Here is a 25,837-nt window from a genome sequence, read left to right as displayed (position 1 = left end):
AAAAGGTGTTTTTGTTTTACTATCCTTTAGAAATCTTAGAAGAGCCAAGGTTGTATTTTTCCCATACATGCCATGGTTGGAGTGCATGGCAGGTGTTCCTGCTGATAACTGAACTTGTATTGTTTGCAGTCCAGATTGTTAGGATACAACCACCATGGACAGTCTTGGACTTGTCTTCTGTTTTAGCAATGCACTTTTTATGCGTGTGTGTGTGGGGGGGGGGGGGCGTTGCATGGAAAAAAAAATACATAGTTTAGACATTTACCTCAGCATGAAAGTGCTGTATCTTATTGTGTTTATAAGTTCAGTCTATATAGATATCAAAATTTTTTCCATAGTAGTTTTACCTGTAAAGTATTTTTCCTGCTGAGGAATAAGGAAGGGCATAGCCACAAAGTGTAAAACATCAAAAGCTTTATTGGGTATAGCGCATCTTGGATGTGGTTTAGTGGCCTGGGGGACAGAGGCCAGAGAAGTCGCATGGATGAAACCACGTGGGGGAGATGTAAAGAATCCTTTAGGTTGGTTGAGATAATATCACATGGCGAAATTTCACTGGCTGACAGACGGTCACTCTTTTCCAAAGGACTCCTGGGAAGTTTCTTTTGGCGCACAAGGGGGTGGGCGGTTCCAGCCAAAGTTCCTGGGTCTGGTTCCTCACATGAGCTTCCCCCATTGCCCACCAACCTTACATTACCCTTTACATTTTCTCCAGCTACATGTTATTAGTTTATAGTGTGGTTTATGTACCCTGTTTATAATCTTTGCAAAACTTACCACATTGAGAAATTTTCTCATATATTTTTATTAATTTATATTTATTTTTTTAAATTTACTGATTTTGGAGAGAAAACACAGGAGAGAGAGAGAGAGAAAGAAACATCATTCTGTTCCTGTGTGTGCTCAAGCCTAGACAGTGACATTCTGCTCAAGACGGTGATCTTGGGCTCAAATCAGGGACCAGGGGCTTTAAGTTATCAACATTTAAGCTCAAGCAAGCAACCATAGGATTATTTTGATGATCTTATGCACAGGTTGGTCTCCCCACTAAACCTGGAAAGTGCACGCTCACACCAGCGACCTGAGAATTTTGAACCTGGATCCTCAGCATCCCAGGTTGAAGGTCTCTCTGCTGCGCTCCACCCTATTCAGGTATCTGAGTAATTTATCGGTTTTTGTTCATTATGGTTTTATAATGGTCTACAAAATACCGCCTCAGTTAATATGTAAAGTATTGAAATATATAAGTGTAATTTCTCCTTCACATTATAGAATCTTCTAATCAGATGAATGCATAGATGACATTGAACAATTGCACACTACGGACTGGGGCAAAACTAGGTTTACGGTTGTTAATACATGTAAAACAGAGTTTATTCTTGTATGACTATGATTGCTGAGACCAGCTTGGCAAAGGGTGTGCTTGAAAGGAAGGTGCTGCAGGACTTTAGAAGAACACAAGACACAGCATGGAGAAAAGATGGGTACAGGGGACTCCCAGCCTCTAGGACTGAAGCACTGATCTCTGTAGCCTCATCGTATTTATTTGTTTCTTTACTCATCAAGGAAATTACAGGACCCGGAGTTAAAGTAGCAGAGCATGGATTAAGGCAGAGAGGATGATCAACTAAGATGTACTTTCAGGTATACAGTAAATGGTATAGGGATCAGTGCTTCCTTTAAACCAGGAGTCCCCAAACTACGGCCCCCGGGCCGCATGCGGCCCCCTGAGGCCATTTATCTGGCCCCTGTCATACTTCCAGAAGGGGCACCTCTTTCATTGGTGGTGAGAGGAGCATAGTTCCCATTGAAATACTGGTCAGTTTGTTGATTTAAATTTACTTGTTCTTTATTTTAAATATTGTATTTGTTCCCGTATTGGTTTTTTTACTTTAAAATAAGATATGTGCAGTGTGCATAGGATTTGTTCAGTTTTTTTTTTATAGTCCGGCCCTCCAACAATCTGAGGGACAGTGAACTGGCCCTCGGTGTAAAAAGTATGGGGACCCCTGCTTTAAACAATCTTAAAATTATCGACTTAGAAATTCCATGTTCTGGATATTAGTCTTTTATCAATAAAAAATTTAAAATAAATGTGTTGAAATTCCATTTATTTCTGCATTTATTCACGCATCCCAGTGGTCCTCTTAAGTGTCCCACCATAATTTTTTGGAAAGCGTACCTTTCTAAATTGAAGCATTTTACTTTTCCCCAACAGTGAATTGTATATGATTTGTGCAGGTTTTATTGTGCAATCTCTATTTTGTTCTATTTATCAGCACATTTATGCTTTCACAAGTACGATCAATTCTGATACTATATATAAGTGTTGAAATCTTTTCATGTGGGCCCTGTACACTGGTTGTTTTTCATCAAAATTGTTCTATTTTTAGTGTAAAACCCTTCCAAATACTACCTTTACCAGGAGATCAGCTGTAAAACATTTTGATATTTTCTACTCCTAATTAATTGTGTCATAAAGACTTCAATATTGAGGTGTCTGTTCCAAAATGCAATGCCACTCTTTAATTGGGCAAACTTTGAACAACCCAAAAGATTAATGTACAAAATACCTCATCAGTTCTCCTGAAATTAATTGAGGACATCATTGAGAAACATGTGACAGACATATGGTCACAGAATAGAGAAAAATCACAGAAAACTGGTATCTAAATATAATATTGTAGGTTAAATCGTGCAACAGAAAATGGATGGTAGTGTAAAAACTTCTGAAATCAGAGTAGAACCTGTGATTTGGTTGCATATTATACCAATGTTCATTTCTCAATTTGACAAATGTACCGTAGTAATATAAAAAGTTCATGTGATGGGAAGCTAAATGAAGGTACAATATATGTGAAGTTTTCATAGTAGTCCTTAATGACTTTCATATAAATAAAAAATTTTCCCAAGACAAAGTTTTTATGAATAGGTTTAACCTATGCAAATTATATCTGAATAAAATTGAAAAAGGAACCAGTTATGATCTAATTTTATTTTACCTTCTCATAAACATTTTCATATTACAATATGTTTATGGATAGCTGTATGTAATTAATACTAAATGGGTATAATAAAATTATGGATGAATAGGTAGGAAGTTAACTAGAGTCTCATAAAAGGTATGCATTAAGAGAAGGTATGCATTAAAGTGGAGGAACACTTGGCGGTGCTCTCTGCAGTGTTCTGGTGCCTTTCCCCACCCCCTTACTCCTCTCAAGGTGTCTCTCTCTCTCTCTTTCTCTCTCTGTGTGTGTGTTTCTAAGCCTCAAGGTCCTTTTTTTTTTGCCTCTGTAACTTGTTTCCTGAAGTTCATTTCTTTGATGGCTCACTTCTACCTCCGTTTTGCTCTAAATAAAATTTTTCTAGGCCCTGACCAGTTCGCTCAGGCAGTTAATAGCATTGTTAAGAGAGTGAGTGCATCTGGCCCAGAGGAAATGTACCAGTCACTGGATTTTCTCCTCAATCCACAGGTCCTGACACCCTGGAGCAATAGAATCATGAGGATCAGGAAGACGTAGAATTGCGTGTCAGCATCTCTGGCAACACTCCCAACTGAGGACAGTTTTCTGAGCTGAAATTTAGAGCTGACCCACAACATGCCAACACACCCTCTCTGTTGCCAGGTTTTTTCCAACAATAGAAGAAAATGATCCTGGCTCAGGTGACTATGGGTTTTTCCTTCTCATTTTCTTGATTGATTTTAATTTGCATTTACATACATTCTAATTTCACCCTGAGTGCATTCTCCCCTCCCCTATAATCCCCTCAACATCTCTCTTGTCCTCCTTTCAATAGCACCCTCCCCACTTCCCTTCAGGTTTATCACATCCTATCATCCTTTCTTCTCTTGAGAGAGAGGGAGGGCAAAAGACAGACAGGAAAGAAGAGAGATGAGAAGCATCCACTTGTAGGTGAGACACTTTAGGTGTTCATTGATCCCTTCTCATAATTACCTTGTCCATAAGGTAGGTCTCAATCCAAGCCAATTACCTTCTGCTCAAGTCAGCAATCTTAAACTCAAGACAGGAACCTTGGGCTTTAAGCCAGCAACCTTTAGGCTGTAATCATTAGCCATGGGATCATTTCAGTGATCCTACTCACAGATCGGTGACCTCAGACCAGAGCTGGTGAGCGAGGGTGCTGAAAGCAGAGACCTGAAAGTTTCGAACCTGGATCCTCAGGTCTCAGGTTGATGTTCTCTCGACTCCGTCACTGCTTGAGTAGCCATTTGTGTTTATACTTTTTTTCTTTATTATGGATTTTTAGAAGTGTATGAGAAACTACCTCAGTTAATCTTAGACATAATGAAATATATCACTAGAATTTCTCTTTCACATTACACAGTCTTGTGATCAGATGAATTCATAGATGACTGAATGCACAATTGCAGACTAAAGACTTGGGCAAAAATAGGTTTGCAGTTGCTATTATGTGTAAAACAGAGTTTATTCTTGTATGATTTTTATGATTGTATTTTTGATACGCACAAATGTAAACCTACTTGTACTCCAACTTTTAATTTACTAGACATGTGATTATTCAGTTGTATACTAAAATGAAATTTCTTTCACTCTATAGATGCATCATATAAAGTGAAAATGGGAGAAAACCTAACATTTATTTTACCTCATCAAAAGCACATTACAGGTAGAGATTCCAAGATGGCAGTGGAGTAGGCAGATGCACAGACTCCCAGATCACACCACCAAACTGGATTAGAAATTAATTTAGGAACAATCAGCATGAAAAACCAACTCTGGACTACAAAAACAGCTCTCAAAAACCAAGGAGCAAAGAAGAAGCCACTACAAGCCTGGTACGGAACGCCAAGGAGCAGCGGGTCTCTCCTGCTTACAGGAATGGAGGGGGGGGTGAGGGTGAGAGAACAGAAGGGCTCTTACTCCAAGAAAATGAGCAGAAAATATCGCTCACAGCCACTTGCCTGGGGACCTGGGAACGAAGTGTGTTAAAAGGGCTGGCTTGTCTTCCAAAAGAAAAGGGGAGAGAGAGACAGACTGTGAGGGGCAGAGGAATGCATGGGATGACCTGAGAAGCTGACTCATCTAGTGCTGGAGGCAGCCATAGCTGGGGGAGGGGATGGTCCTTCCACACAATACAAGACTAAAGTACTTCCAGGTGACCCATTTACAGACATCTCTCCAGCTCCAATCAGTGCAACAAGACACAGCTGAAAACAAGAAGTGGGGAGGACAGACAGTAACTCAGGTCTTCATGGAGATCTGAGATACACCTCCCGCTACTGAAGCTGAGAAAATACCCTGCCCCCAGAGAGAGTAACTGGCAGATCAGGCCTTCAGAGTCTCAGGCTACACCCACTATACTCCTGGATACAGTTTCAAATAAACCCCCCTGCTGAGATCAGTAAACAAGACTACCATGTGTTAAGGAAACAGAAGAAAACAAACAAATCAAGACTTCAAAGCGGCTCTACTAGAAAAGCCAAATCCGAAAGTGGATTACAAACAACAGCTGATGCCAATCCAAGAAGACCTAGAAATAACACAACTGAAAACTGGAGGCAGACAACACCAAGCCTAGATTCAACTAACTCTACAAACAATACATCCAAACACACAGACATAATGAGAAAACAGAGAAGTGCAATCCAAATGAAACCACAGGAGAAACCAAACTTCTGGATGCAGTTTAAAATAATGATTGTAAGGATGCTTAGGAATCCTAGAACAAAAATGGATGGTCGTTACAAACACCTAAATAAAGAAATAGCAAGTATGAAAAAAGGTCATTGAAATATTAAAAAAGAATCAGTCAGAGATGACAAATACAATATCAGAAATTAAGACCACAGTGAAAGGAATTAAAAACAGGATGGATGAAGCTGAGGATCGAATCAGCAAGTTGGAGGACAAGTTGAACGAAGGCATGGAAGCAGAGCAGAAAAAAGAAAAGAGACTCAAAAAGTCTGAGGAAATTCTTAGAGAGCTCTGTGAAAACATGAAGAGAAATAACATCCACATCATAGGGGTTCCCGAAGAAGAAGAGAAAGAACAAGGGATAGAGACTTTGTTCAATCATATCATAGCTGAAAACTTCCCTAAATTAATGCAGGAAAAACTCTCACAAGTTCAATAAGCACAGAGAACTCCATTAAAGACAAACCCAAAGAAACCTATATAAAGACACATCATAATTAAAATACTAAAGCTAAGCGATAAAGAGAAAATATTAAAAGCTGCTAGAGAAAAAAAGGGTATCACCTACAAAGGAGCCCCCACTAGGATAACTTCAGACTTCTCAACAGAAACACTTGAGGCCAGAAGGGAATGGCAAAAAATATTCAAAGTAATGCAGAACAAGAGCCTACAACCAAGACTACTTTATCCAGCAAGGCTATCATTTAAAATTGAAGGAGAAATAAAAAGCTTCCAAGACAGAAAAACACACAAAAACCTCAAGGAATTTATTACAACCAAACCAATGCTGCAGGAAATGTTAAGGGCCCTGTTGTAAAGAGATCAAAGTGGGCAAAGAATATAGTAAAAGAGGAGTACAGCTTTAAAAATTAAAATGGAAATAAACAACTACATATCAATAATAACCTTAAATGTAAATGGATTAAATGATCCAATCAAAAGACATAGAGTAGCTGCATGGATAAGAAAACAGGACCCATACATATGCTGTCTACAAGAGACACACCTTAAAACAAAAGATGCACATACATTGAAGGTAAAAGAGTGGAAAAAAATATTTCATGCAAATGGAAAATCAAAAAAAGCTGGGGTAGCAATACTTATATCAGGCAAAATGGACTTTAAAACAAAGGCTATAGGCCTGACCTGTGGTGGCGCAGTGGATAAAGCGTCGACCTGAAAATGCTGAGGTCGCTGGTTCGAAACCCTGGGCTTGCCTGGTCAAGGCACATATGGGAGTTGATGCTTCCTGCTCCTCCCCCCTTCTCTTTCTTCTCTCTCTCTCTCCCCCTCTCTCTCTCCTTTCTAAAATGAATAAAAAAACAACAACAAAAAAACACAAAGGCTATAGTAAGAGATAAAGAATGTTAAAGGGAGCAATCCAACAAGAAGATATAACCATTATAAATATCTATGCACCTAATATAGGAGCACATAATATATAAAGCAGACTTTGTTGGATATAATGGGCAAGATCAACAGCAATACTATAATAGTAGGGGATTTCAATACCCCACTAACATCACTAGATAGATCCTCAAGAAAGAAAATTAACAAAAAAACAGCAGACTTAAAGGACACACTAGATCAATTGGATTTAATAGATCTCTTCAGAACCTTTCACCCTAAAGCAGCAGAATATATATTCTTTTCAAGTGCTCATGGTACATTCTCTAGGATAGACCACATGTTAGGGCACAAAAATGGTCTCAACAAATTTAAGAAGATTGAAATAATATCGAGCACTTTCTCTGATCACAATGGCTTGAAACTAGAAATCAACCACAACAGAAACTTAAAAATTCTCAAACACATGGAAACTAAATAGCAGACTGTTAAATAACGAATGGGTTAACAATGAGATCAAAGAAGAAATTTTAAAATTCCTAGAAATGAACAATAACGAGCATACATCAACTCAAAATTTATGGGACACAGCAAAAGCAGTACTGAGAAGGAAGTTCATAGCACTACAGGCATACTTTAAAAAGCTAGAAAAAGCACAAATAAACAACTTAACCCTGCATCTAAAAGAACAAGATAAAACAGGAAGTAAAGCCCAGGTATAGTAGAAGGAAGGAAATAATAAAGATCAGAGCAGAAATAAATGACATAGGGCTACAGAGGATCAATGAAATCAGGAGCTGGTTCTTTGAAAAGGTAAACAAGATCAATGAACCTTTAACTAGACTCACCAAGAAAAAAAGAGGACTCAAATAAATAAATTAGAAATAAGAGTGGAGAAATAACAACTGACAAAACAGAAATACAAAATATTGTAAGAAAATACTATGAAGAACTTTATGCCAAAAAAAAAACTATACAACCTAAATGAAATGGACAAATTCCTTGAAACATACAATCTTTCAAATATCAATCTGGAAGAATCAGAAAACCTAAACAGACCGATTACAACAAAAAAAATGGAAACAGTTATCAAAAAAAACTCCAACAAAATAAGTTCTGGGCCTGATGGCTTCACAAGTGAATTCTACAGAATATTCAAAGAATTAGCTCCTATCCTTCTCAAGCTATTTCAAAAAATTCAAGAGGAAGGAAGACTTTCAAGTTCCTTTTATGAGGCGAGCATAATTCTGATTCCAAAACCAGGCAAAGACAACACAAAGGAAGAAAATTATAGACCAATATCCCTGATGAATATAGATGCTAAAATCCTCAACAAAATATTAGTAAACCAGATCCAGCAATATATGAAAAAAATCATATATCATGATCAAGTGGGATTTATTCTGGGGAGGCAAGGCTGGTACAATATTTGCAAATCAATCAGTTAATTCATTACATAAACAAAAAGAAGGAGAAAAACTACATGATAATTTCAATAGATGCAGAAAAAGTATTTGATAAAATCCAGCACCCATTAAAGTAAAAACTCTCAGCAAAGTGGGAATACAGGGAACATACCTCAACATGATAAAGGCCATCAATGACTAACCCACAGCCAACATCATACTCAATGGGCAAAAATTAAAAGCAGTCCCTTTAGGTCAGGAACAAGGCAGGGGTGCCCCCTTTCACCACTCTTATTCAACATAGTCCTGGAAGTCAGACAACAAGAATAAATAAATTGGAAAGAAGTAAAACTATCATTATTTGCTGATTATATGATAATGTCTATAGAAAAACCCTAAAGTCTCAGTCAAAAAACTACTGGACCTGATAAATGAATTCAGCAAGGTGGCAGGATATAAAATCAATACACAGAAATTAGAGGCATTTTTATACACCAACAATGAACTGTCAGAAAAAAAATTAAGGAAACAATCCCCTTCACTATTGCAACCAAAAAAATAAAGTACCTAGGAGTAAATTTAACCAAGGAGAGTAAAGACTTGTACTTGGATAATGATAAAACATTGATAAAAGAAATCAAGAAAGATACAAACAAGTGGAAGCATGTACCATGCTCATGGTTAGGAAGAATACACATCATTAAAATGTCTATATTACCCAAAGCAATTTATAAATTCATTGCAATACCAATCAAGATACCAATGACATACTTCAAAGATATAGAACACATATTCCAAAAATTTATATGGAACCAAAAAGAACACGAATAGCCTCAGCAATCTTGAAAAAGAAGAATAAAGTGGGAGGTATCACACTTCCTGATATCAAGTTATACTACAAGGCCATTGTACTCAGAACAGCCTGGTACTGGCATAAGAACAGGCATATAGATCAATGGAATAGAACAGAGAACCCAGAAATACACCCACAGCTTTATGGACAACTGATATTTGACAAAGGAGGTAAGAGCATACAATGGAGTAAAGACAGTCTCTTTAATACATTGTTTTGGGAAAATTGGACAGCTACCTGCAAAAAAATGAAACTAGACCACCAACTTACACTATTCACAAAAATAAACTCAAAATGGATAAAAGACTTAAATGTAAGCCATGAAACCATAAGCATCTTAGAAGAAGACATAGAGAGTAAGCTCTACAACATCTCTTGCAGCGATATATTTGCCGATTTATCTCCACAGGAAGTGTAATAAAAGACAGGATAAACAAATGGGACTGTAGCATCCACCAGGTACGAGAACAAATGTTGGAGACTTTCAGGAGTTAAGATGTTACTTTATTGGCCAGTTTAACCTGCGCAGGGGCGAACTCCCGAGATGTCCGGAGACACCTTGCCCACAAGGAGCTGCAAATGGGAGCCGCCCCTAGCGCTCACAGCTAAATCTTTTTATAAGCTAAGCAAGCAAGCCTCATACAGAAGCAGATGTGGCGGTAACCTATTTGCTAAGGGGACTGCACATAGCATAGCAACAGGGGCTGGGGTCTAGCTCATTGGCGAATTCCAAACCTAAACTTCTGATAAGGGTCTTTTAACCAATAGAATGCAAACCTTTGTCTCTTTTTCCTTTTTTTTTTTTTTCTCTCTCAGCTTCCCAGAGTCCCTATCTGTCTCTGCTTCTTGAACGACCTTGGGCATGTTACTCCTAACAGAACAGGAGCAGGACCTGCCTGTAACCCTTAAGTTCCCTGTTCCATTAGTGCCCTGCTTATTTTCTGATCTTCTCTTGGTCCTTACATTCCCTACTCCTTTTAGGGCATAAATCAAATCCTTGATTCTTCATCAGTGGGGAGAATGGTATAAAGTCTGGGGCTTATGAGAATTTTCTACTTTAGCTGTAGCTATAAGCTAATTAGGTCAGGGGTTCTCCCTAGTATGTGCTGGCACGCTGATAGTGTGCCCTTAGTACTACAAGCTTTACAGACTAATTTCTTTCTGCCTTGTATTTTTCTTTTCTGTACTAATTTCTTACAACTTGCACAAACCTTCTGCAACTTACACAAACCTTCTGCAACTTACACAAACTTTCAACTTTTATGCACTTTCTTATCCAGGAATAACTGGCCTTCATAATAACTTACTTTTTTCTTTCTTTTCAAAAGTACCTCTACACCTTATACCTTCTATTATCAAAACCATACAATTCCTTTCTAATTTATCAGAATTCTTAATTCCTAAAAACCTTAACCTTCAGCAAAGACTAAGTTAGTACTAAGTAATCCTCTTTTAAAGATTGCTTTTTGGAGGTGTCCTTTTCATAAGTAGCCTATTGGACACATGACCAATATTCACAGGTTATTCTATAGTGGTAGCTATGAGCACATACATAACTTTCATTTACCTTAGTTTCCCTCCCTCCCCAAAGTCTCCATGCGTGGACCAGTTAACTTCTGGTTTGTGGCTGAAGCAGGGCATGCTGTCCTTCTCAGGGTCAGCTTACAAGGGTTGGTGGGGTCAGTCTTCGCTGTCCACAAAGGTGTTTCTGCTGGGACTGCAAGCTTCAGCCGGCTGCGGTGGACCCAGGCGAGTATGCCTTCTACCTTGGCAGTAGTGGGAGTTGTCAGGATCATGGTGTCTGGACCCGTCTAGGTGGGAGTCAGTCCTTGGGTGGTGTACTGCTAGAAGTGCCTCTTGGACAGTCTTTGAACAGTTTGCTGAGTAACCTATAAAACCTGCAAGTACTTAGGGAAAGGGTGTTACATTTCTACACTTTGCAGTTAGAGTTTAAGTCCTAGTGACTTCTGCTTCTACCTGGAATTAGCAGCAGGTCCCAGCCTATAATAGGCATGGGGCATTGAGATAGGAGGATCAAAGGAGATACTAAACATAAAGCAATAAAACCAGACTGTCAATACCCACAGTAGAGATCTTTGAGGGATAAATAAAACTTAAATATTCAAGCAAGGCATAGTAGATGGCCCTTGTGTTATTAGCTTATCTGTTATTACTTGGAAGAAATACCTTAGGCTCCTGAACGATGTCCTTAGGCCTTCAGTGGCAATTCCCAGCACGCTGGGCAAGGTCAGGTCACAGGTAGCTGGAGCAGGACTAGAAGAGACTGAACCCTCCCTCCATGGAGCAAGGGGGCAGCTTACCTTCTCATGTCCCTCTTTCCACAGCACAGACGTGTCCCTTGATGGGGCCGGGAAGCCTGGCAGGCTTCAGTTCAATGACCTTTCTTTCCACTCTGGAGCAGGGCCTTGATGAAAGCTATGAAGCCCCTTAGGGCGCTGGAGCCAAAAGTTGGTATTTCCTGACTTCTTTTGGGCCTTATTTGCCTTTTCTGTTACTTCCTTGGTCACTATAGACCTTAAAAGCCGTGCTCAGAAGATCTCACTGAGGGGCTTGACTAAGAGAGCAAAATTGGGAATCCTGTATTTAAAGAAGCCTAAAGCAGTGGATTTAGAAGGGGCCATAATTCCCTAAATCTTCTCCTCAGGTCTGGCTCCAGATAGGAGGTGGGGATTCCCCGGAGCCAAAGCAGAGGAGGGCAGAGGGCTGTAGCAAGGTGATGATAACCTCTAGCTTACAGCACTGTTATCTTTTGCCTCAGGATCTAGAGGGGTATATACTCTATAAGCCCCTATGAGTCTCTCTAGAAAGGCTGCTGGGAATTCCTCTCTTCCCTGGATGACTTCACTTACTTTACTAAAGTTGGTTGACTTTCTAGCTGCTGCCTTGAGCCCTCTCAACAGAGCCCGGCGATACTGGAGGAGCACGTCCCTTCCCCCAGCGGTATTAGGGTCCCAGGTAGGAGGTTGAGACGGGAGAACGTCTTCTATTTCCCTTCTTCCCTCCTAAGTTTCCCTTTCTTCTCCTAATACTGCCCTAGCTGCTTCTCTCATTATTCTGTCCCTTTCTTCAGAAGTGAAGAGGGTTTGTAAAATCTGCTGACAATCATCCCATGTGGGCTGATGGGTCCTAAAAATGGTCTCAAGGAGAGATATTAGTCCCTGAGGTTTCTCGGAAAATGGGGGATTCTGATGTTTCCAATTGTATAAATCACTAGTGGAAAAAGGCACATAGATGAGGCGAGAAGGTGCCCGTGGGCCAGCATCTGGTGCCAGTGGCACCTCCCGAAGGAGGAGGCAAAATGGCTGCCCTCCCAGAGGAGGAGGCAAAATGGCTGTATCTACCCACACATCTATATACAGGTATTGGTCTGGGTGGGGAGCCCTATAGACCATGGCTCTGACAGCAAACAAAATTGGAAGGTCAAAAGTGCCCTCTGTGGGCCGTCCTACATTAAATGCAGGCTATTCCAGCTGGCTCAAGGTCGGGAGGAAACCTGGACTTGGCTGCGGACCTCCGTACCCCCGAGCCCTCTTCTGGAAATCAGAAAAATTCTTCAACAGGCACTCCAGTGGGGATCCCGGCACAGACTCCTGTTGTCCCATCCTAGATGACTCAGGAATAATGAGAAAGGGTAGGATACAGGCAACACACACTATTAACACAAGGAACACACTTGTCTCTCTCACACTCAACTCAGTCATTTGAGCTCAGACAAAACTCAGCGCAGCGCAAAACGGATTCCTAATGTGACCGGTCACTCCCAAAGTTAACAAATCCAAATATCCAAATTTCAGAGAGCGGCGTCCCGCTTCTGAAAGCCCTGGGTAGGTTACCAGCAGCGTCTCACCTACTACCTCAGGTTTATATGCTCCGGAGCCCAAAACCAAACCAAATGAGGATCCTCCGTGAATACTTACTCAGCTCGAGCTGTCCTTCCGGTCTCCAACCCAAAACTCCGCCAAGGGAGAATCCCGGACGAGCCCCCAAAATGTAGCATCCACCGGGTACGAGAACAAATGTTGGAGACTTTCAGGAGTTAAGATGTTACTTTATTGGCCAGTTTAACCTGCGCAGGGGCGAACTCCCGAGATGTCCGGAGACACCTTGCCCACAAGGAGCTGCAAATGGGAGCCGCCCCTAGCGCTCACAGCTAAATCTTTTTATAAGCTAAGCAAGCAAGCCTCATACAGAAGCAGATGTGGCGGTAACCTATTTGCTAAGGGGACTGCACATAGCATAGCAACAGGGGCTGGGGTCTAGCTCATTGGCGAATTCCAAACCTAAACTTCTGATAAGGGTCTTTTAACCAATAGAATGCAAACCTTTGTCTCTTTTTCCTTTTTTTTTTTTTTCTCTCTCAGCTTCCCAGAGTCCCTATCTGTCTCTGCTTCTTGAACGACCTTGGGCATGTTACTCCTAACAGAACAGGAGCAGGACCTGCCTGTAACCCTTAAGTTCCCTGTTCCATTAGTGCCCTGCTTATTTTCTGATCTTCTCTTGGTCCTTACAGGGACTATATCAAACTAAAAAGCTTTTGCACAGCTAAAGACAATAAGAACAGAATAAAGAGAGAAACTACAGAAATGTAAGAACATATTTGACAATACATCTGATAAGGGGTTAATAACCAAAATTTATAAAGAACTTGTAAAACTCAACACCAGGAAGACAAACAATCCAATCCAAAAATGGGGAAAAAAATGAATAGACACTTCTCCAAAGAGGACAAACAGGTGGCCAATAGGCATATGAAAAAATGCTCAACATCACTAATCATTAGAGAAATGCAAATTAAAACCACAATGAAGTATCACCTCACACCAGTCAGAATGGCACTCATCAACAAAACAACACAGAATAAGTGCTGGCGAGGATGTGGAGAAAAGGGGACCCTCTTGCACTGCTGGTGGGAATGCAGACTGGTGCAGCCACTGTGGAAAACAGTATGGAGATTCCTCAAGAAATTAAAAATTGAACTGCCTTTTGACCCAGCTATCCCACTTTTAGGACTATACCCTAAGAACACCACAGCACTGTTCCAAAAGTAGAAATGCACCCCCGTGTTTATGGCAGCCTTGTTCACAATAGCAAAGATCTGGAAACAGCCCAAGTGTCCATCAGTGGACGAGTGGACTAAAAAGGTTTGGTACAGCCTGACCTGTGGTGGCGCAGTGGGTAAAGCGTCAACCTGGAAACGCTGAGGTTGCTGGTTCAAAGCCCTGGGCTTGCCTGGTCAAGGCACATATGGGAGTTGATTCTTCCAGCTCCTCCCCCTTCTCTCTGTCTCTCTATCCTCTCTAAAAATAAATAAATAAATAAATAAATAAATAAATAAATAAATAAATAAAATTTAAAAAAAAAAAGGTTTGGTACATATGTACTATGGAATACTACTCAGCCATAAGAAATGATGACATTGGATCATTTACAATAATATGGATGGACCTTGATAATATTATACTGAGAGAAATAAATAAATCAGAAAAAACTAAGAACTATATGATTCCATACATGGATGGGACATAGAAATGAGACTCAGAGACATGGACAAGAATGTGATGGTAACTAGAGGGGGGGGAGTGGACGGGCACAAAGAAAACCAGATAGAAGGTGACAGAAGACAATTTGACTTCGAGTGAGGAGTATGCAACATAATCAAATGTTAAAATAAGCTGGAGATATTTTCTCTGAACATATGTACCCTGATTTATCAATGTCACCCCATTAAAATTAAAAAAAAAAAAAAGCACATTACACCATTAAACATCACAGTGTTGTTTCAGGAATGCCTGACATTTCACGATGTGGCAGTGGACTTCACCTGGGAGGAGTGGCAGCTACTGGACCCAGATCAGAAGGACCTGTTACGGGACGTGATGTTGGAGAACTACAGCCACCTAGTGTGAGTGGGTGGGGACAGCTCCCCTGTGTCATTTAGAAGGTGCCCTGTCAGTGGCTTTTTTCCCCTCAGTTGCTTAACTCTCCTGAATAACTACAATTCTCTGAAAAGGAAGAACGTCAGATCCTTCCATTACCTCAGACAAGAAGATATCACATTCTGCTTCCTGAGACAAAAGGCTTTGCTTTATAGATGTGAAGCATGTTCATTTCTCAAAATGTAACATTCTTACTCTTGACAGACCCCAGCCCAGTTCAGTACGTCTCACTCTTCAGTCTTTTCCCTCTGAGCAGGGCATCAACCCAGCAAACCAGATGCGCTTTCCAAGGTGAAGCGAGGGGAAGAACCGTGGACAGTAGGTGATGAACCCCCATCTGCTCTGTCTAGGTGGATGGGTGACAACTAGCTGGGAAGCTGGGGGGCAGAATGGCAGGAAGTCATATTCTAGTCAGAGAACCTGTCAGACCTGCAACATTGGATAAAGAAACCATCCACCCCTTTTTGTATGAGAACCCTTTTTATTTCTAGAAATTTAAAGGGAAAATACAGTGTGTTCGTAAAGTCATGATTCACTTTTGACCGGTCACAGGAAAGCAACAAAAGACGATAGAAATGTGAAATCTGCACCGAATAAAAGGAAAACCCTCCCAGTTTCTGTAGGATGATGTGGCAGCATGTGCACATGCGCAGATGATGACGTAGCACCACGTATACAGCGGAGTAGCCCACAGCCATGCCAGTCTAGATGTGGATGGTACAGAGGAAAGTTCAGTATGTTCTGTGGCTCGCTAAATTCGAATCCATGATCAAAGTGCAACATGAATATCGGCGCGTTTATAACAAAGCGCCACCACATAGGAATAACATTACTTGGTGGGATAAGCAGTTGAAGGAAACCGGCAGTCTGGTGGAGAAACCCCTTTCTGGTAAGCCATCAGTCAGTGACGAGTCTGTAAAGGCTATACGGGATAGCTACCCTAAGGAGCCCTAAAAAATCTGTGTGTGAGCCCACATCGAACTGCACTGAATAGGTATGAAACTGGGAGAGTTTCCCTTTTATTTGGTGCAGATTTCACATTTCTGTTGTCTTTTGTTGCTTTCCTGTGACCGGTCAAAAGTGAATCATGACTTTACGAACACACTGTATTTTCCCTTTAAATTTCTAGAAATAAAAAGGGTTCTCATGAATAGAGTTGCATGAATAGAGTTTGGATTGAGACACAAAGAACCCAGGTTCTAAACCCTGAAGGAACTGACTTCTGTGCAAGTTCATCTGATTTGAGTGTGACTTCACCAGCTTCAGTGCAGGGTTGCTGACTTGAGCCCAAGGTTTCTGGTTTGAACAATGGGTCACTTGCTTTGCTGTAGCCTTCCTGGTCAAGACGTATATCACAAAGGGATAAAAAAATAAGTAAGGATCCTCAATGAAGAATTGATGCTTCTTACCTCTTTATCTTCCTCTCTGTTTGTCTCTCTCTCTGCCTGTGTTTCTGTCACACACAAAATTTTTTAAAATTTATTTATTGATTTTAGACAAAGAGGATGGGAGCAAGAGACAGAAAGAAACATGGATTTTTTGTTCCAATTATTAACGCACTCATTAGATTATTTTATGTGCCTTTACTGGGGATGAAATCTGCATCATTGACATTTCTGGATGACACTCGAACCATCTACGTTGAGTTACTCGGCCAAGGCTCAACATTTCTTGCTCGATATGAAATATTTCCGTTGGTTTTCAAAATGCTCGGTTATAAATTCTGTTTTGTTTCTCGATGGCCTTTTTGTCTTCAGTTACTGGGGGAGGTATGTTGGAATCTTGTGCTATTTATCTGGATTTATTTCTTCTTGTTTTGTGGTACATTTTGTCTATATATTTCAAGGCTGTGTTGTTAGGTGCATAGGAATGTCAGGGTTTTAATAATTTCTTTTTGTTTCGGGATTTTATAGATTGATTTTAAAGATGGAAATGGTGGTGGTGGAAAAGAGAGGGAAACATCAGCTTATAGTAATTGCTTTTCACTTGTGCTTTGACCAGGCAAGTCCAGGGTTTCAAATCAGTAACTTTAGCATTGCACCCCATGGGCCAGGCAGGAATTTCAGGCTTTTACAAGGTGGTGAATTGAAACTAATTGTAGTGATCATTGCTTTTCTTTCTTGGGAATGACTTTTAAGTGTTCTAGTTTGTTTTGTGTAAGAGTATGGTTATAGCAGATTATTTCAGGTGAGTCTTTCCTTCCCTCCTTCCTTCCTTCCCTCCTTCCTTCCTTCTTTCCCTCCTTCCTTCCTTCTTTCCCTCCTTCCTTCCTTCCTCCCTCCCTCCCTTCCTTCCTTCCTTCCTTCCTTCCTTCCTTCCTTCCTTCCTTCCTTCCTTCCTTCCTTCCTTCCTTCCTTCCTTCCTTCTGACAGAAATGCAGGGACAGATAGGGAAGACCAACTACAAGGGAGAGAGATGAGAAACATCAACTTGTAATTTCAGCACCTTAGTTGTTCATTGATTGCTTTCTCGTGCATGCTTTAAAGATGGGGTGCTTCAGTCAAGGCACTGAACCTTTGATCTGGTCAGTGACCTTGGGTCAAGCCATTGACTACAAAATGATGTCTGCAATCCAAAGTTGAAGCTGGTGAGCTGGTGCTTAAGCTCAATCAGACAATTATCAAGGCTGATGAGCCCACACACAGGCAGGCGACCCTGGAATTTCGAACCTGGGTCCTCAGCATCACAGGAAATGCTCTGTTCACTGCGCCACCTCCTGGACAGCCAGTTGTATATTTTTCTAATCTTTTATTTCAAGCATTCCAGATTGTTATGTGACTTACATGTCACCTATAACAGGTTGTTATTTGATTTTAAATTTTATTTGAATGTGACAGTTTTGTGGACTTTGTATTTGATGTAACTAACAGGAATGCTTATTTTGTTTATACTTAATATAATTTTTCATGTGTTTTAAAACAGTAATCTAAGTTCATTGTAGTTGCTTATATTGTGTTTTTTTTTTCAGTTTCGTTTTATTTATTTTATTTATTTTATTTTTATTTTTTTTGCATTTTTCTGAAGCTGGAAACGGGGAGAGACAGTCAGACAGAGTCCCGCATGCGCCCGACCGGGATCCACCCGGCACGCCCACCAGGGGCGATGCTCTGCCCCTCCGGGGCATCGCTCTGCCACAACGAGAGCCACTCTAGCGCCTGGGGCAGAGGCCAAGGAGCCATCCCCAGCACCTGGGCCATCTTTGCTCCAATGGAGCCTTGGCTGCGGGAGGGGAAGAGAGAGACAGAGAGGAAGGAGGAGTGGGGGGAGGAGAAGCAAATGGGCGCTTCTCCTATGTGCCCTGGCCGGGAATCGAACCCGGGTCCCCCGCACGCCAGGCCGACGCTCTACCGCTGAGCAAACCGGCCAGGGCCTTCAGTTTCCTTTTTTATTTTATTTTTATTTCTTTTTGGTCTTGTTTTAAATAATTTTGTAGGTTGTACTGACTGATTTTCTTTAGAGAGAGAGATAAACATAGATTAATTTGTTGTTTCACTTATTTATGCATTCATTGGTTGCTTCTCACATGTGCCCTGAGCGGTGATCAAACTTGGAAACTTTGTATATGGGGAAGACTCTCTTCACCAACTGAGCTACTGAACCAGGTCTCAGATGAGTTGTTTGTTTGTTTTTGTTTTCTTTTAATTTTTTTAAAATTTATTCATTTTAGATAGGGGGTAGAGAGAGGGGAGGAAGGGAAAGGGGGAGGAGCAGGAATCATCAACTCTCATATGTGCTTTGACCGGGAAAGCCCAGTGTTTCAAACCAGCAACCTTAGTGTTCCAGGTGAACGCTTTTACCCACTGCTCCACCACAGGTCAGGCTCAGATGCGTTGTTAAAATTATATTTTCCACATCTGTAAGTATAGAAATTAAGACAGCTGCAGTTTTTATCCTGACAGTAGAGATTACATATAGCATGGAACTTTATTAAATCTTTGTGATCAATAGTATCTTTACACTCTTCTACAACAATATAGGGATCTCAAGGCATTTCAACTTCATTGACCACGTTCCAATTTTTTAACATATTTGTGGACTTTTGTTTTTCATATGTGTTTCAAACCTTAGATGTTATAATTATTGCTTATGAGACAGTGCTACCCTGGTGGGGTAACACTTTTGATGGGAGTGTCCATCTAATATGTCAAGGTTGCAGGTTTGATCCTTGCTCAGGGCACAGTTGGAGTCAATTAATGAGTGCGTATGTGGGTTGAACAACAAATACATGGTCCTCTTTCTCTTCCTCATGCTCTCTCTCTCTTTTTCTCTCTTTCTCACTCTTTCTCTCTTCTCAAATTAATGATTTGATGCCAGACCAATGCTCTACAAATGAACAAACCAACCAGGGCTTTAGGGCTATAATTTTTCTATAACATTTACATAATAATTCTACAACTTACTGACATTTACTAAGTTTACAGTTGTGACATCATCAAGATTCAGTTTTAAAATAAATTTATGACCTCATACCTAAAGGAATTGGATAATGGTATTATTATTGTTATGTTTTGCAAATCATTTGTATAATTTAAGTACAATTCTTCATTAGATAAATAATGTGAAAATATTTTCTCACAGTCTCTGTCTCTAGCCTTCACTTTCTTAAATGTGGATGCATCTCTCACTTTCTTTCTGTCTGTCCCTGTCTTTCTGCCTTTCTGTTTGTCTCCCTTTCAATAAAATAAAAAAAAGGAAATGAATTTAGTTACATGGCTGGATATACTTCTTTCTTGCTATATAAGTGAAAATGTGCTTACTGAATGCATTTTCTATTTAAATAAGTAATTCCTGAATATAACTTTAGTTATCTTTCTTTCTTTGCAGTTTACACTTTTTCTTATCTCAAGCAGTGACTGCACTCTCCAATACACAATAGGAAAGTGGGTTTGTCATGGACATCTGTGTCCTTCCTGATGCCTCCTCATATTACTCACCTGCCACAGTGTCTGCAGTTAACAGTTTCTAGGAGGGTAGGATCATAAAATATGATTCATCTAGGATTACTAATTTAATTTCATAACAATATTTATTATATTTTTTAATGTTTAGAGAGAGAAAGGGGAGAGAGAGACAGAACCATGGACTCGTTTCTGTATGTAATGTGCCTGTGATCGAACAAACAATCTTTGTGAACCAGAAGACAGTCTAACCAACCCAGCTATCCCGATCAGTGCTATAGTATTGTTTAAGAGAAAAATCTCTGTTTAATGTGGTTTATTTCTCTGATTAATTCCTTTTTTTGTATGTGACAGAGATAGAAAGAAAGATAAAAATTATTTTAATTTACTGATTTTTAGTGAGAGACAAAGGGAGGAAGAGAGACAGGCAGGGACATTGGTCTGTTCCTGCACGTGCCCCAACCCGAGATTGAACCAGCAACCTCTGAGCTTCAGGAGGACTCTAAACAACCAAGACATCTGGCCAGGGCACTTCAGGTGATTCTAACCTGCATCCATCCTTGAGCAGCAAGGCTCTGGGGCCTGAGATCTGGGGTGAGGGTGAGGGGACTCTGCTGTGCGTGGGTTTGGTCTGGACGAGGCCTGTGACCTGCAGGGCAGCATCTGCTTAGTGGAGGCCCCACTGCTGAGGTGTGTGTGACCAGGTGGGCAGCGTGATCTGAGGACGGGTGTGAAAAACCACTTCTGTGTCTCTGAGAACAGTTTGCTGCCCCAGAAATCCTCCTGTCTGTGGGTAGCTGTCACCATCTTTGCCATACAGAGAGGGAATTCCTGTGTGTGGCTGTGGCACAGGAGGGGGTATGATGGTAAACAGCGTATCTTCTACTTTCCAGACTGACTTCCGGAAACCCTTATTGCCTGAGGAAGAAGCCCGGAAGAGGAGGGAAGGAGGCTTCAGCTATGCCTCTTTCTCAGGTAAGATTATATTCTCTGTTCGTTGTTACATCTGTTTGTTTGTTCATTTTTTTAAAGATTTTATTTATTGATTTTAGAGAAAGGAGAGAGAAAAAGGGTGGATGAGTGGAAAGCATCAACTTGTGTTAGTTGCTCCATATGTGCCCTCACTGGGAATGCCTGGGGTTTCGAACCAGCAACCTCAGCGTTTCCATTTCCAGTCAGTGCCGATCCACTGAGTCACCAGAGGTCAGGCTTGTGTCTGTCCTTTTTGAAATGCCCTTTGACTCGCTATTTCTTTCTGACTCTGAATTGTGCTGCCTGATGTTTGTGTACACTGACCTGGGCCGTCCTCGGTCCCACTCAGGTCTACTTAGAGTCCATCTCTGTGACCCAATGACAGGGGACTTGTAAAGAGACCCCCTGGGCATCATCCTGGGTAAGGCTTCAGCCCTTGGGTTGGAGCTAGGATGCGAGCACTGAAGTGTGGCTAAGGAGGGAGATCGTCCAGGCACCATGTTGGACGTCCTGTCACTCTGTCAATTACGGGAAAAGAAAAAGCACATAGAGGTCATGGACTGATGTGCACAAATACCTGATCAGTTCTGGAAGAGGGGCCAATTAGGGGAAATCCTTCTGCTTTTGTAATACCTTTGAAGCTACGTGAGTGAGTTACTGAGTTGAACATCGAAATGATTTGGAATTGAGCGGATAATTCACAGACAGACATTTGTGGTAGAAGGTGTTTCATTACATCATCCATTTGTGTAGTCATCCCTCTGTCTGACAATTCGAGATTCTTTTTGTTTTTACCACTTCCAGTCTTGAAGGCTGCATTTTTCACCCTGCACACTGTATCCTCTGACACACTGATGCTGCTGTTCAGTGCAGGTAATAAGGTTCCAGCTGCATTCTTTTGAATGGAAATATCCACCTCCCCTCTCTACCCCACACACACCCATTTGTTACAGAGACTGGCCTCTTCATGAAGTAGTTTTTCTTGTCAAAAATCATTTGGTATGACAGAGCTTTATTATATGCATTTCCATCTAAAAAAATCCAAAAAGTCTACTTCTCCTTTATTAAGGGCATTTCCCTCCCCTGGATCTTTTTAATTTAATTGTTTTTTAGTTTATTCATTTTTAGAGAGAAGAGAGAGAGGAAAGAGAGAGACAGGGGGGAGGAGCTGGAAGCATCAACTCCCATATGTGCCTTGACCAGGCAAGCCCAGGGTTTTGAACCGGCGACCTCAGCATTTCCAGGTCGACGCTTTATCCACTGCGCCACCACAGGTCAGGCCCCTCCCCTGGATCTTTTAGCTTGATTTCACACTAAATCTGCCTTGGGTTTTGTTTTTTTTTCCGTTTGTGCTGAAATTCCCTTTGGAATTTTGGTATAGATTTCATCCAGTCTGTGGAATGCTTGAGTAACATGCACATTTCAACAATAGTAACTCATTTACAACCCATTATTAAGGGATGTCTTGTTTTTTATTTTTTCAGAGAGGGGCTGATAGAGACAGATAGACAGGAAGGGAGAGAAATGGGGAACATCAGTTCTTTGTTGTGGCACCTTAGTTGTTAATTGATTGCCTTCTCGTGTGTGCCTTGGCGGGGGTGCAGGGGCGCGATAGCAGAGTGAGGGACCCCTTCCTCAAGCCACTGACCTTCGGCTTCAAGCCATTGGCCATGGAGTCATGTCTATAATCCCACGCTCAAGCCTGCAACCCTGCACTCAAGGTGGCAACCTCTGGGTTTTGATCCTGCATCCTCAGCATCTCAGTCTGATGCTCTGTCGCCCGTGGCACCGCCTCATCAGGCTTAAGGGATGGCTTTCTGATGATTTGAATCTTTGATTTATTTTTGCAATGGTTTGTTTCCAGTGGGTATGTCATTCAGCTTGTTGACTGTTTTTAATTCCTGAGTATTTTATCCTTTTCAAAGCTGTGATAAATAGGACCGTTTTCCTTAGTATTTTAGATAGCTCATTGCAACTTTTGTATACTAGTTGTGTACAGCCCACCTTGGCTGTTAGTTTTTGTCTTATACCCTGTATTGTCTCACAGAATGTAACTGGTCCATCAGTCCATATATCTGTATTTGTGAATTTTAACAATTCCAACTCTTTGAGTCTGTTTTATTATATTTCTTTCTCCATTTCCCTCCTCTGCTGACCTCTGTTTAAGTAGCCATGCTGGTCAGCCCTCTTTCTCCACTATAATTCAGAGTTTTCTAATAACCACAATAGAAGTACAGTTGATAACATTTTTCTTATTCCACTGGTGGTGAGATACACGTAAGAAAAACTGATAATAAGTTATATTATCCAAAAAATATTTTTAGGGACAGCCTCTCTGCATCAGTTTATTAGTTTATTTTTATGTATGTGCATGAATGCATGCCTATGCATTTGCATGATTTTTATAAAAAACATCAGCATTTCATAACTTTTATATTTTTTGTAGTTTAAATGGTATTTTAAATATATTTCACAGTTGTGGTTTTTTTTTTACACAGTCATAATAATGTTTGGAGTGAATGTAAGGGCTTCGCCATGTGGTGGCAGAGGGGATCGAGTGTCGGCTTTGAACACAGAGGACCGTGGTTTGAATCCCCAAGGCTGTGGATTGAGCACAGGCTTACTGGTTTGAGCCCAAGGATGCTGGCTTGAGTAAGGGGCACTTCCTCAGTTAGAGGCCCATCCAATCATGGTACATTTGTACATGTGAGAAAAGAATCAATGAACGACAAAGGTGCTGCATTGAGGAATTGGTACTTCTCATCTATGTTTCTTCTTATCTGCATGTCCCTGTCTGTGTCTCTCAAAAGGACAAAAAAGAAAAATCAAGTGGATGGAAGAATAGTAATGTGTGTGTGAGCACAATGTGACGACCATTTATGCAATAAAATATAGATAGACTTGACCTCGTGTCAACCTGTTTCAGAGAACAGTTTGTCATTGTGATTTTAGGCTGTTTCCTAATTATTTCAATTATTTTAAAAATAATTTCAGCTGCCCTGTGGTGGTGGTGTGCATAAAGCATTGAGTTGGATGCTGAGGTATCTGGTTTGAAACCCGGGGTTGCCCAGTGAAGGCCCATCTGAGAAGCTACTGCTCCTAGTTGATGCTTCTTGCTACTGGTTCTTCCCCTCCTCTATCTTAAAAAAAGAAGTTAAAAAAGAAGAAAAAATATTTCCATTGATTTGAAGGAGAGAGTCAACGAGAAAGAGTGAAGCATCAATTCAGTATTTCATTTAGTTGTTGTGTTTAGTAACATACTCACAGATTTTATCTCGTGGGTGCCCTAACCAGGGATCATACCTGAAAACTTGGTGCACAGGGACGATGCCCTATCCAATGAGTCACTCTTCCAGGGCATAATTTTTTATTCTTTTTTTATCTTTTTTTGGGGAGGGGTGATGGAGACATAGAGAGGGACAGATAGAAGTAGACAGACAGGAAGGGAGACAGATGAGAAGCGTCAGTTGTTTGTTGCGGTCCCTTAGGTCTTCAGTGATTGCTTTCTCATATGTGCCTTGATGGGGGGCTACAGCAGACTGAGTGGCCCCTTGTTCAAACCAGGGACCTTGGCCTCAAACCAGCGACCATGGGGTCATGTCTATGGACCCACACTCAAGCTAGTGACCTTACACTAAAGATCGTGAGTCCATGTTCAAGGTGACAACCTCAGGGTTTCTAACCTGGGACTTCTGAGTCCCAGTGCGATGCTGTGTCCACTGCATCACCAGCAGGTCAGGCCTGTCTGATTCTTTACCTTCAAGTCTAAAACACCAGCTAAGTTGAGGTTTTTGTTGCTTAGAACATCCGATTTTGATCTGAGGTGACTTTCTTAGAATACCTGTGACAGTTTCTCCTCGAAGATGGCGACAGAGCAGTCTCTAGTGAGCTACTGTATGGATAGTAAGTTAACATGTGGAAGCATCTGGACTAATGCTGGCGTATTGGCCACGTACAAAGACTTCATCTCTGTTGTTGTCCTCATCACATTCAAGAGTCTGAAAGGTTTTATAGACCCTGTGGACTTCATTGTCTCTTAAAGACACCGCGCATAGTCTAGTTCATAGAGACAGTGAACATTACTCAATGTATAGAACATAGTTACAAACAGTCCTCTATACACAACCTGGGTTTGAATTTTAATTGTACATTTCATGTGTTCTCTTCCAACATGAGAAACCTTTCTTGATTTTCTGGCTGTCATAAACTATTATGAGAAAGTAATGTAAACCACCAAGTCCGAAACATCACTTGCTCAAATCTAGATGTGTATGTTTCAGATAGTCATTTTAACCAAATCGATTTTTAATTTTTTTCTTTTTTTTCTGTATTTTTCTGAAGCCGGAAACAGGGAGAGACAGTCAGACAGACTCCCGCATGCGCTCAACCAGGATCCACCCGGCATGCCCACCAAGGGGCGATGCTCTGCCCCTCGGGGGGTCGCTCTGTCACAACCAGAGCCACTCTAGCGCCTGGGGCAGAGGCCAAGGAGCCGCCCCAGCACCCCGGCCATCTTTGCTCCAGTGGAGCCTCAGCTGCGGGAGGGGAAGAGAGAGACAGAGAGGAAGGGGAGGGGAAGGGGCGGAGAAGCAGATGAGCGCCTTTCCTGTGTGCCCTGGCCGGGAATCGAACCCCGGACTTCCGCACGCCAGGCCAACGCTCTACCACTGAGCCAACCGGCCAGGGCTAACCAAATCGATTTTTTTATTTATTTATTTTTTTTTTT

At 41.1% G+C, this 25,837-nt stretch overlaps 1 protein-coding gene across 4 annotated transcripts in view; it reads left to right on the top strand.

The window, feature by feature from the left end:
• Positions 1-25,837, top strand: part of LOC136332033 (zinc finger protein 43-like) — a 116,697-nt gene that overhangs the window by 79,721 nt on the left and 11,139 nt on the right. For 2 of the 4 annotated variants that reach the window (XM_066271267.1, XM_066271264.1), the window contains exons 1-2: positions 20,464-20,676; positions 21,033-21,114. Coding sequence is in view for 3 of the 4 variants with exons in the window: in XM_066271264.1 (XP_066127361.1) it covers positions 21,100-21,114 (15 nt within the window). In the remaining variant the exon portion in view is untranslated. Of the gene's footprint in view, positions 1-20,186; positions 20,212-20,463; positions 20,677-21,032; positions 21,115-25,837 lie in introns of those variants that run through there. The other 2 variants (XM_066271266.1, XM_066271263.1) reach the window with 2 other exon arrangements.

The sequence above is a fragment of the Saccopteryx bilineata genome, chromosome 3 (genome assembly GCF_036850765.1).
Source record: "Saccopteryx bilineata isolate mSacBil1 chromosome 3, mSacBil1_pri_phased_curated, whole genome shotgun sequence".
Lineage (NCBI taxonomy): Eukaryota > Metazoa > Chordata > Mammalia > Chiroptera > Emballonuridae > Saccopteryx > Saccopteryx bilineata.
The sequence above is the reverse complement of the archived record's forward strand: the minus strand, read 5'-3'. Positions and strand labels throughout refer to the sequence as shown.